Here is a 13,558-nt window from a genome sequence, read left to right as displayed (position 1 = left end):
CAAAGTTATAGCAATCAAAACAGTATGGTATTAGTATAAAAACAGACACATAGATCAATGGAACAGAACAGATAGCCCAGAAATAAACTCACACATATAGGGTCAATTAATTTATGACAAATAAGCCAAGAAATGGTGTTGGGAAAACTGGACAGCCACATGCAAAAGAACGAAACTGAACTATTATCTTACACCATACACAAAAATCAACTCAAAACGGACTAAAGATTTGAGCATAAGACCTGAAACCATAAAACTCCTAGAAGAAAACATAGGGATAAGTTCCTAGATATCAGACTTGGCAAAGATTTTTTGGATTTGACACCAAAAGCAAAAATAAACAAGTGGGGCTACATCAAACTACAAAGCTTCTGTACAGCAAAAGAAATCATCAACAAAATAAAAAGGCAACCTACGAAATAGGAGAAAATATGTGCAAATCATATATCTGATAAGAGGTTAATATCCAAAATATATTTACAAAAACACATACAAATCTATAGCAAAAAACCTCAATTCAATTAAAAAACGAGCAGAGGATGTGAATAGAGATTTTTCCAAAGACATACAAATGGTCAAAAGGTACATGAAAAGGTACTCCACATCCCTAATCATCAGGGAAATGCAAATCAAAACCAAAATGAGATATCATCTCACACCTATTAGAATGGCTATTGTCAAAAAGACAACAAATAGCAAGTGTTGATGAGGATGTAAGAAAAAGGAACCCTTGTGCACTGTTGGTGGAAACGTAAATTGCTGCAGCCAACATGGAGAACGGTATGGAAGTTCCTCAAAAAAATTAAAAATAAAACAACTATATCATCTAGCAATTCCACTTTTGGGTATTCATCCAAAGGAAACTAAATCACTATCTTGAAAAGATATCTGCACTTCTATGCTCACTGCAGCATTATTTATAACAGCCAAGACATGGAAGCAACCTCAGTGCCCACCAATGGAGGAACGGATAAAGAAGATGCAGTATATATATATAAAATGGAATATTGTTCAGCCACAAAAAGGACATCCTGCCATTTGTGACAACACGTATGGACCTTGAGGGCATTAGGCTAAATGAAATAAGCCAGACAGAGAAAGACAAATACCATATGATCTCACTTACATTAGGAATCTAAAAAAAGCTGAACTCATAGAAACAGAGAACAGACTGGTGGTTGCCAGAGGCAGGGGTTGGGGTGGGCAAAAATGGGTGAAGGTAATCAAAAGGTACAAACTTTCAGTTATAAGATAATTAAGTCCTGAGGGTGTAATGTATAGCACAGTGACTATAGTTAGTAACACTGTACTGTATATTTGAAAATTGCTGAGAGAGTAGATCTTAAAAGTTCTCATCACAAGAAAAAAAAACTTGTAACTGTGTGATGATGGACGTTAACTAACCTTATTCTGGTAATCATTTCAAAACACATATTATGTTGTACACCTAAAACTAATACAATTTGTCAATTATATCTCAATAAAAAATACCTGGGGTGGCTATATTAATTTCAGACTTCAGAAATTATAAAATTACAACAGCTGGCTTCAGACAGACAGAACTAAAAGGATAAAGAACAAACCTACATACATATCTGAAGATTTCAACATTACTCTCTCAGTAATTGATAGCACTAGTGTACAGAAAATCTTTAGGGATAAAGAAAACAAACAATACTATCAACAAATTTAACATGACTGACATTCAAAAAACACTCTGCAGTCAACTGCAGTCTGAAAATATTAAATTGGTGAGAGAGAGACTGCATTCACATAACTTTTATTCCATTACATTGTTATAATTGTTCTATTTTACTATTAGTTATTGTTGTTAATCTCTTATTGTGCCTAATTTACAAATTAAACTTTATCATAGATATGTATGTATAGGAAAAAAAACATATATATAGGGTTTAGTACTATCCATGGTTTCAGGCATCCACCGGGGGTCTTGGAATGTATTCCCCGCACACAAGGGGGCACTACTGTATGTGTTTATTATGGTGATGGTGACAAGGGTATAAACATATGCAAAAACAAACATTTGACAAAATATATCAAACTTTACATTTTAAAAGGGTGCATCTTAAGGTAAGTAAATTTTACTTCAATAAAGCACATTTTTAAAGAATGATGCAAAGTTCAAGAATTTTTAAATAATTTTTTCTATCTTATCAACCCATAACTAGTAATGAAAGATTATCAAGTATGTTTGATGATAGAAACAAGCTGACAGTCTGTTTCTTCAAAAAACTATCATAAAGAACTCTGATTTTAATTTATTAAGAGAACTCAATATACTATACTCACCTACTTGATTACCTCCTAGTTTTACAGGCTCCATTTCTAAATTATTTAATTTGCTACCTTCTTGGTTGTCATTAGAAGCAGTAAGACTCTGAGAGAATTGATTCGCAGTCAGGTTTGCCTGAAGCTTTTGAATTTCTGCCTCTTTTATTGCAAGCTTAATCCTGGCACAAAAGAAAATATGCCAAAAATTATTAGAAAAATTCTATAAAAATATCTCATACCATTTTCACTTCTCAAGTTAGTAAAAATTTCAAAACTCTCATATTAGTCAACTATTTGGGAGGATATGGAAACTCCCATATACCACTCACTGATTGGATTGTAGACTGCTTTGCTACTTTAGAAACTTGATAGCACCCAGTAAAACTGAAAAGGTACACAGCCTATGACCTAGCAATTTCACTTTTAGGACTATACACTAGAGAAACTCTAGCATATTCTATAAGCAAACATGTAAAAGTACATACTTTGCAGTACTGTTTGTAAGAGAAGAAAACTAGAAACAAGGTAACTCTCAATAAAGGAATAAATTGTGACATAGTTTTAGGATAGACTCTCACACAGCTATTAAAACTAAACTAACCACACTAACCTATACATTGATCAATTACTCTACCTACCTACCTCAACATGGATGAATTTAAAAATGACACTGAGTGAAAAACAAAATTACAAACAATAAAAACATTTAGTTTATTTGTAAGTGAGTGTAACATACACAAAATGGATCGAAGAATATACACCCAATTCATGACAGTAGATACTTAGCAGGAAAGTGGGACTAGCAGTAAGGATCAAAGAATATTATCCATCCTATAATGTTTTATTTTTTATTTAAAGAAACAGATTTGAAAAAAATATCACAAAATGTTAAGACGAATCAATTGTTTGTTGGGAAAACAAGAATATTTGCTTATAATATTCTCTGGGCTTTTCTGTATATTTTTCAACCTCTCAATTAAAGATCTTAATTTAATTACCAATTTAAAATAAAACATTGTACTTGCTACAATTTCAGCATCTGAAAACCATACCTCAATTCTGAAATCATCATTTTATTTGCCTCACAGCAGCCAATGTGATTGTCTTCCCTGTTTGACAAACTACTCATCTGGTGCTTACAAAGAGATGATTTAAAACCAAACCTTTCTCTGTTTAACTGCAAGTTTAAAAACAAACACATATAAACTTATAACATCTATGATGCAGCTGTTTTTTTATTCAGAACTCCAAGTTTCAAAATTGTGTGAATTTAACAGAAACAATCTAATGTCCATTAAGAGGAGACTACATAAATACATCATTGAATAGTAAGATAGTGGGAAAACCACAATAGTTAAAATAAACCTGCATTACCTAAATCATTATGGAGACATCACATAATATAACATTAAGTAAAAACAACAGAGGCACATGTAGTATTTTCAAAAATACACTAAACTATCTATATATCTATTTTTTTCTGGATGCATCCGTATGTGGCAATATTTAAAAAATGGACAAGAAGGATAAACATGAATTTCAGAATAGTGGCTAACTCTGAGGAAGAAGGGAGAGAATTGGGATCTAACAAGGTATAAAAAGAGACTTTATTTACCTGTAAAATTTTATTCTAAAAAAATCTGAAGTGGATATCGCAATATGTTACCCAGATTTAGCAAATGTTGTGCTACATTGATCTCTGTGCTTTTCTGTATGTTTGAATAATAGAGGATTTTTTAAATTAGTTGTGAAAGGGGGCAAGGTAAGCACTTAATGACTACCGCCTTCAAACTATAACCAAATCACACTTTCTAGAAGTGAAAAAAATTCAAATTTCCAAACCATGTTGTTCTTAGCACTGCATGGAACACAGGAACAAGCATATATTACCACACACCTTTAGAATCAAATATCAAGTAATTCTTGATATTGAGTCAAATGAGATTATCAATTTAAAATGACTGCTATCTGTATGTGATTATCAAATTTCAAAGCCAATAGTACATTAAAAATCTAAGTAAATAATCAGCATCCTAGGAAAGTAGATACAGCAGAGGGCTGGGAACCAAGAATCGTATGCTCTAGTTTTAACTCTGCTACTAGCTAGTTGGACAAATTATTTACTTCCTTGGGCCTACATTTTTTCACCAATAAAATTATGGTATTAAATCAGACGATTTCTAAGGTCTCTTTCTGATTCATAATTCCGTGACAGTTTAAAATCGGTAAGAGTCTACCATCTGTCCATATGTAAAATCAACCATGACATATTTGTCTATAGCTTTCTCCTGATCTCAGCTTTCTGATTTCTGACACAGTATACTTACCTTCTTCCTAATCTCACTTATAAATATGGCCATATACATAACTCAAAGAGAAAAGGTGGTTGGCTGCTATCATAGAAACATTTTAACGTTCTGTGCCATTCTAATAAGTACATGAGAAGTTGCTCAACATTATTAGTCATTAGGGAAATGCAGATTAAAACCACAATGTGATACCACTTCACACTCACTAAGATGACTATAATCAAAAACATAGATAATAACAAATGTTAGCTAGGATGAGAAAGACAAGAACCCTCATACATTGCTAGTGAGAATGTAAAACGGTGCAGCCACTTCAGATAACAGTTTGACATAAATTTACCACATGACCCAGCAATTCTACTCCTAGGTATCTACTCAACAGAACTGTAAACATGTCCACACAAAGACTTTCATGCAAATGTTCACAGGGGCATTATTCATAACAGTCCACAAGTGGAAACAGCCCAAACGTCCATCTATTGGTGAATGGATAAATAAAATGTGGTATATCCATACAATGGAATAATATTCAACAATAAAAAGAAATGAAATACTGACATATGTCACAATGAATGATCCTCAAAAACATTAAGAATGCAAAAGACCATATATTGTATAATTTCATTTATATAAAATGTCCAGAAAAGATAAATCTCTAGAGGCAGAAAGTAGATTAGTGGTTCCCTAGGGGTCAGGGTAGGTACATGGCCTACTTATAAATGGGTAAAAATGATGATAGAAATGTTTCAAAACTGGATTGTGGTGATTGTTCCAAAACTTGTAAATTTACTAAAAGTCAGTGAACAGTACACTTAAAATGGGTGAATTTTGTGGTATGTAAATGTTACTTCAATAAAGCTATTTTTTAAAAAAACTCTGTGCCATTCTTTTATATGGCATCTGAGAGCCTGAGAAAAGGTGGAATAGTAGAAAGGTAACTGAAGAAAAAAATAGGGATTAGATAGAAAAGAAATTGATAACAAAGTATAGACAGGTAAGAAAAAATAGAAGATAAAGCAAAATGATGCTCTCTTATAAAGCACATCAGTAAAATTTTCCTTTTCACACGTACTTACTGGCAATTGAGACATAATTTTTTCCAAACTTCTCAGTTCCACCCTTGAACTTTCTATTTCGTGCTGACACAAATCCAGTCGCTCATTCTGTGATGCAACACGGACCTTCAATTCTCGATTTTCATTCATTAGAGAAAATTTCTCTCTAAGTATTTCGTCTTTGTCCTCTAACTCACTCTCTAATTTCAGCACACATTGTCTAGATTCACTTAGTTGCGCCATGACCTCTGAATTTTTCACTGCCATGATCCTCAATTTTTCTTTTCCATTGTTATTTTCTTCTTTTAATTGCCTATGAAGAAAAAAGCATAAAAATGAGAATAAAATATACATTCATTTTCAATAATCATGTTTAATCTCATTTTTAAATATTTTAAAGCCTAATTCTGAGATAATAATATCTGCAGATATTTACTGAGTGCTTTCTTTCTGCATGCCAGGCACTCTCAATTTTACATGGTTAATACTATTATTACTCCCTGTTTATAGAAAAGGAAATGGAGGCACAGAAAGGTTAGGAAACTTGCCCAGTGTCACACAGTATAAGTAATAGGACAGTATAACTCCACTATCCTGGAAGTATTTCTGTGCCCTTTTTAAAAGTGTAAGACAGGAGATCTAACTCCAAAATCCTGATATAATATTCTGCAGCATCAAGAAAATTTTAGATCATATAAAGAAAAATCATGAACTATTTAGCCACAAATCTAAAAGATAAAGTCCAATCAACCATTAAAAGATTAGTAGACAGTAACATTTTCAAATCTATATACCTATGAAAACATGTCAAACATTAGAACAACCTAATGTTTAGAACTGTTATTGTATTTCATCAGTTCCCTTTTTCACATTTTTAACATCTCTGAAATGAGAAGGCTGGACTAGGTATTCTTCATGATTTGAAGAATACATATTTTATCAATTAGCTAATGTGGTCACACAACAAGGAGATTCTATCTGTGCTTCTTCTCTAAATATATGCAAAGCAAATATGTTGATCTTATTACTGTATATTTACAAGTATATTAACATCAACACGTTCTATTCATTTAAAATCTTACTTTATACCTAGAAAACAATTTCAGTCATGAAGCCCATCTTTCTACATAATTTAAGGTTATAATTACAATATATAAAATATTCTATTTTAAAACGTTTCAGTTTTTTCTCCATTTCCACACAAAAATTCTTTTTCTACATACTGTACCTTAATTTCTCTTTCAGAATTTCAAGTTCACTTTTATACAGACCACACTTTTCCTGTAGCCTTTTATTTTCTTTTTCACAGTCAATTAGATTTTTCTCTAATATTTCTTCTTCAGCTTGAACCTAAAACAATAATTTGTTTTAAGTGGACACACTATTGTAGTCGTAAGTTTTAGGTGTTTCAAACCAAAAAGTAATTTCAGCAATAAGGAGGAGAGTGGAGGCTATTCCACACGTCTAAGTCCCTAGCCTGGTAGTGAAAGGAGCAAAGTAAACTCCCTGGGCAGTAACAAGGACAGGGAGGGAGAGGCTACTACCTGTGCAGAAATGGTTAAGAGCCTAAGACAGAGGGGCAACAGCACTAGCATCTGAAAGCCAGTGTTCTGGCCTCATGTGGACAAGGAAGCAACGCATGTAGGGATGCTACATCAAGTTACCAAAGGCTAACATTAGTGTAAATGTTCCAGAAAAGTAATTTTTCAAATTTCAGCCACAGAACACTCCCACTGAAATCACAGTCCAAAATTTAAAAGAGATGCAACTCAAGCACCCAGGCTGGAGCAGTGGGAGCGGAGGACTGGGCAGATCTGTCTACCTCCTTCGTTACATCGGCCTGACTACAGGGCTCTGCTGAGCATGGTTTGAAATTTATAATGCTACAGAGAAGTGTGAAAAAATCATCTCTTACATTTTCCTCTCCTTCCTCTGTAAAGTCCTCCCTCTCTCTGAGAATATTCCCCCTTCTAGGTATTCTACCTCCTCCTACAGATTAGTTTATTTAAAATCTCTTCTACAATGTTTCATTCCTACAGGGACCCTCTCCAAGGCTTTCAAAACAGTGATCTGATTAATTCACACTGAAGACTTCAGAGCTTAAAGAGATTATATTATTTTTAATAACAATATTTCTTTCTTCTACCCGTCTACCTTTCTTTGAACAAAATCATTTACTTCTGTTTCAACTATTATCTTGAGATGGAAGTCTCTCAGATCAGTATCTCTTGATCAGACATCTCTTCTGAGCTCAAAATCTGAATATCCAACATGCAGCCTTTCTCCAAACAGGTTTTACTGTCATGTGATATTACTTGAAGATATTAAATGAACGTAACAAAGCCACTATAATACTATGTAGAATCTGTTCAAGGAAGCTTCCTTCTGAGAAGCAGAAGTCAGCCCCTCTCAGGGTGGTAGGCCCAGGGAGACCAATTAAAGTCTATATAATCTACTCTGCCTTCATTTTCATTGAGGTGATGGGAACAAAATTCCTGCTTCTACTTCAATGCTCCAACCTCTGCGTACTCACCTCTTCCTTCTCTGTATTTTGCTCCTCCTCTTGTCTCTACTCTTTTCCTTCTTTGGATAAAAAAGTTTCTGCTCATTATAAAAAGATTGTGAACATCATCCTTAACTAATAGTTACAAATTCCTTATTTCAATGATTTTATTATGAATGAGATCATAAAAATAACTCCCTGCTTTAACCATAAATAAACATATTCTATTTATGTCTACTTTTATTTTTAGAATATGAACAGTAATACAAAACACTGAATTTGCACAACTGCCTCTTACCTTTTCCAGTTTTTCAGCCACCTTTTCTTTATAATGTTGGAAAGCTTTACTCAGCTCCTCAGCATTATACAGTGCTTCATTCCTTTGTCGTTCAGCTCTACAATTTAAAAATGGATAATTAATAAAAATAAAGAATGCTCTGCATTTGAATAGTTAAGTTCCAAGTAACATATATTTAATTATAATGAATAATTAAAGAGAAGCAGACTTCTCTATACTAAAAAAGAATATTAGGCTTAAACCATAAAATGCAGAATGAAGATTAGACTACAATAATTTCCTCACTGTAAGATACCAATATGAAACATAAAATATAACATAAAACACTTATAAAGACAATCTTTGAAAACACACACATTTTTACATGTTGCAAATTTTTTCCCTTGTCTGGAAAAGACAGATTAGGAAAGTAGCTTGAAGCTACATGATAAATTTTCAAAGATCAGGTATTACAGAATTAGTTCATTGTCTAGTATATTAAAAATATTCAGTAAATCTTGTGACCTTTGCAAAGGTCAAGTAAATTTTCAAAAAAGTATTTCAAAAGACAGTAACTTCTACTGATAACAAGATATAAAAATCTGAACAAAAAAACCCAACCACCACCTAGCACTGTCTTAAGCCCAATCGTGCTGCCTGACCTCTTAGCTAACCCTGACCTTTCGTCATACTTCTCACACTGAATTGAGACTATTGGGCTGGAATCTGGTCAATTTCATACCCACGTCTAAAAACTTTTCCATATTTAAACCTATTCTCATCACATTCTTTCCAGTGTAAGGGAAGTTAGTGACCCTTCTCTTGTCCAAGCTGAATCCCTTTACCTGTACTCTAGATCTTAGCTCTTCTCTTTCAAGAACTTACTCTAGCTTCTGTATTTTCAGTCTCCTCTATTGGCTTACAATTCAAGAGAAAGTATCCCTTACTTCCCAAATATATGTGGTTCTTATGTGTGGATAACAACTGTGGATATCAGAGATGTCTATTTGGTCCCAAAGTTTCAGATAAAAATAGAAAGAGTTTAAACAATAAGGGATTTACCTAAAAATCTAAGAGAATATATTTAATTTCTAAGTTTGCATAGAGTTCAGAGAACAAAGGATACCTGTATTTCTTTCTTAAATAAACAAAACCTCAGAGATATTGTGCTTTCCTCTGTCATCCTTCCTTTCAAGCCAAACTTATTCACTTTACATTTATTTACTTTTCCTCATCATCAAATAAAAAAAATAAGTCATGACATATTTCAGCCACACAGAAAAGTATGGATAAATATATCCATGTACTGCCAACCCAGCTTTAATGAATCATAACTCCTTGCTAATTTTTGCTTCATGCAGCCTTTTTCATTTTAAGCAAACAAAACATTACAGACATTATAGAGTTGAAGTCCCAGTGTGTCCCTTCCAAATCCCATCCCCCCGACTTCTTCCACAGAGTAACCCGAATCTGACTTTTATATTACCATATGTTTTGTACATTCACATGTTAACCCAAACCCACAAACAGTACATCATAGTTCATCTATTCTAAGAGTCATACTGTTTTCACACTTTTAACATCTCTAAAATTGGTGTATATAGATAGATAGATAGATAGATTTTAAAGATTTTTTTTTTCCTTTTTCCCCCCAAAGCCCCCCGATACATCGTTGCATATTTTTTAGTCGTGAGTCCTTCTAGTCATGGCATGCGGGATGCCGCCTCAGCATGGCCCAACAAGCGGTGCCATGTGCACACCCAGGATCTGAACCAGCGAAACCCTGGGCTGCCGAAGCAGAGTGCATGAACTTAACCAGTCAGCCACAGGGCCGGACCCCTAAAATTGGTATATATTTTACAATTGGTATATCATAGTCTCACAGTGATTTTTTCTTAGTGATTACTAAAATAATGGTACACCTTAAAATCTGTGTAGTTTTACATTCAATAAAATATCATAGTCTTTTTCCCATGTTTTTACACTTCATATGAATGGCATCACACTATATACATCCTTCTGCAGACTGCTTTTGTTCAATATCATTCAAGATCTATCTGTGTTCACCCCTGTGACTATAGTTCAGTTTTTAAAATCTACTACATACAATTCTGTTGTATAGAAATACTTTAACTTATTTATCCATTTTTCAGTTGATAGACATTAAGGTTGTTTCCAGCTAATACAAACAATGATGCGTGGCTCCTTGGCAATATGTGTGAGAGTCCCTTTAAGATAAATAGCTTAGGAGCTGAACTGCTAGACATTTTCCAAAAGATATTTCAAAGTTGAAGGTACTAGGTACGTGCACCTTCAACTTTAAGAAATCCTTTTAAAAAATATCAGTAAGCAGGTGTACCAATTTACACTGTCAACCAGAAATGTGAGTGAGAGTTCCTGTTGTAACACACATTCACTCATGCTTAGAGAAGCAGTATAGAATAATAATAAAATAATAACCTATTTAAGCCTCCCAACAATCTATAATGAAGCTAAGTGCCAAAAACGAGGTACTGAGAGGTTAAGTAAGTCATCCAAGACCTCACAGGTTATAGTAAGTGTAACCTGTTTCCAAAATCTCTCTACTTAACCACTTTGCACTGCTGTTTCTGCCATGGTATTACACCCGGTGTGCCCTGGAGCTCTTGAGTTCAAATTCTATCTCTACCACTTACTAAGTGTGTGACCTCAACTTCTCTCTAATTCAGTTTCCTCATCCATAAAATGAGGATATTATCGATCTCATATGATTGTTTGAGGAGTAAATAAGTTACACACTTAAAGCACTTAGAAAAGTGTTTACACAGAGTAAATGCTCATAACTTTTATAATTATCATCAAATTAAAAACTTTTGCCAATCTAAAATGTGTGAAATGATTGTAGTTTTACAATCTCATTGTAGTTTTAATCTGTATTTTTAACGACAGTGAAGTTGAGCAATTTCCTGAGTTTCACTGGCCATTTGGATTTCCTTGTCCTTTATCTGTTCAGATTCTTTGTCTTTTACTACTGGATATTTTCCCCCTTTTCTCATTGATTTCTGAGAGTTCTTTTATAAATTCTGCATACTAATCTTTGTGAATTATATTATTTGCAGATATTTCTCCAAGTATCTGGCTTGTCTTTTTCACTTCTTAAATGATGTGGTTTACAGAACAAAGTTTTTAAAGTCTTAAAATTTAGCAATCTTTTTCTATAATATTTATGCTTTCTGGATCTCATTTTAAAAACATTCTTTCCTACAATGAGACATCATGGAAACTATTCCCCTATATTTTCTCTAAAAGATTTGCTTTTCACAATTGGGTCTTTAATACATTTGGAATTTTTTTGTGTGTGCAGGTATGGTAGGAGGCAGGGATCTAACTTAATTTTTCTAAATCAATAATCAATTCTCCCAGCATCATTTTTTGAAATTTTTCTTTTTAAAATATCAAATTGGTACACCCTTAATGTAGATTCACCAATTTTTGACACTTTGCCACAACTGCTTTATGTCTCTCACTTGAGAGATTTTTCTGCAATGAACTACATTCTAGTATAATTAGTAACTTTCACCCCTAAACACTTCAGCATGTATCTCCTAAGAACATGGACAGTACCTCATATAACCACAACACAAATCAAATTCAAGTAATCTAAAATTGATGCAATATTACCTCATACACAGTTCATATGTAAGTTTCATCAATTATTCTGACAATGTCCTTTATATAATTTTTTTCCTTCTGATCCAGGATCACGTGCTGCTTTTACCTATTCTATCTCTTTAGTCTCCTTAATCAGGAACATCTGCTCAGCTTTTCTTTTTCTTTTTCTTTTCTTTTTTTTTTGGTCAGGAAGATTGGCCCTGAGCTAAATCTGTTGCCAATCTTCCTCTTTTTGCTTGAGGAAGATTGTCCCTGAGCTAACATCTGTGTCAATCTTCCTCTATTTTTCATATGTGGGATGCTGCCACACCATGGTTTGATGAGTGGTGTGTAGGTCTGTGCCTGGGATCCAAAACTGTGAATCCAATCACCATGCCACTGGACCAGCCCCCTCAGCTTTTCTTAAGTCTTTCATGACACTGACATTTTTGAATAAACAACAGTTGTATAACAGAAGATCAACCTGAGCTTGTCTGACATTTCCTCATGATTAGATTCAGGCTACTCATTCTTGGGAGGCATACTACATAAATGACATTGTACCCTTCTCACTATATCACATATGAAACACATGTCAGTTTGTCCAGCCCCTTAATTTATTGATTCTTTCATCCTTTTCCCTGATTTATAATGCCACCTCTGTTACATATCAAGTTTCCACTGTATGTGTTTGCTTAAGAGTTTCTGTTCTGTACCATTTATCTTTTTGTTTCTTCCTACACCAATATCACAATGACTTAATTAGTGTAACTTTAGAAGTCTTGGTATCTATAGGCTTGTTCTCCACCTTGGTTTAGAGCTTCAAAATTGCTTGTCTAGTCTTGGACCTTGGTTCTTCCATACGATTTTTAGGGTCAGTTCAATAAATTGAACCAAAAATTCTGTTGGGATATTGATTGGAATTGTACTAAAAGAATAAATTATTTTGGGAAAAACTGATACCTTTATATTAGATTCCCTTTCAGAAAAACGGTACTACCTCATTAGTTAGATCTTCTTATAAGACATTCAATAAAGCTTTATAAACTTATCCATTGTATTAAGCATGTCTTTTTATTCTAATGTTTTGACATCTGGGGCCTTACCGACCCTAACAAGGCTGGCCCTCCCAGGGCTAGCCAATTCTTAGAGAAAGTAAACTCCTCACCTGGAAGTGCATCTTTCATACGAAAAATAATCAATCCAGGGCCCACTCTCCACCCCTCTATCTGGCTCATACAATCAGGGCCAATATTCCCATATCATAATCACCCCAAGGCCCAGATACCAAACAACTCAGGACAGCCTTACACTCTAGCCCACTGAGATTATTCATCCTAAACAATCCTAAACCCACTTACCCTGCCTCAACCATTCTTTCTTGTGGAAACCACAATAAAATCTCTTGTTCACATTTTCCTCCCAACTCCCTCTGCCTCCTGACTAATTTTGATGCTTCCCTGTGTGGTCCCCTTGCATGGTATGTCGTATC

General features: G+C 33.9%; 1 protein-coding gene across 5 annotated transcripts in view; it reads right to left on the bottom strand.

Annotated features, from left to right (window-relative positions):
• CCDC18 (coiled-coil domain containing 18) overlaps positions 1-13,558 on the bottom strand; it is a 100,514-nt gene that overhangs the window by 66,116 nt on the left and 20,840 nt on the right. For all 5 annotated transcript variants that reach the window (XM_046645104.1, XM_046645103.1, XM_046645101.1 and 2 more), the window contains exons 8-12: positions 8,458-8,554; positions 6,885-7,006; positions 5,678-5,969; positions 3,345-3,469; positions 2,311-2,471 (exon numbers count right to left, since the gene is read on the bottom strand). In XM_046645104.1, the coding sequence (XP_046501060.1) occupies positions 2,311-2,471; positions 3,345-3,469; positions 5,678-5,969; positions 6,885-7,006; positions 8,458-8,554 (797 nt within the window). The remainder of the gene's footprint in view (positions 1-2,310; positions 2,472-3,344; positions 3,470-5,677; positions 5,970-6,884; positions 7,007-8,457; positions 8,555-13,558) is intronic.

The sequence above is a fragment of the Equus quagga genome, chromosome 18, assembly GCF_021613505.1.
Source record: "Equus quagga isolate Etosha38 chromosome 18, UCLA_HA_Equagga_1.0, whole genome shotgun sequence".
Taxonomy (NCBI): domain Eukaryota; kingdom Metazoa; phylum Chordata; class Mammalia; order Perissodactyla; family Equidae; genus Equus; species Equus quagga.
Note: the sequence above shows the minus strand (reverse complement) of the source record. Positions and strands in the feature narration are given on the sequence as shown.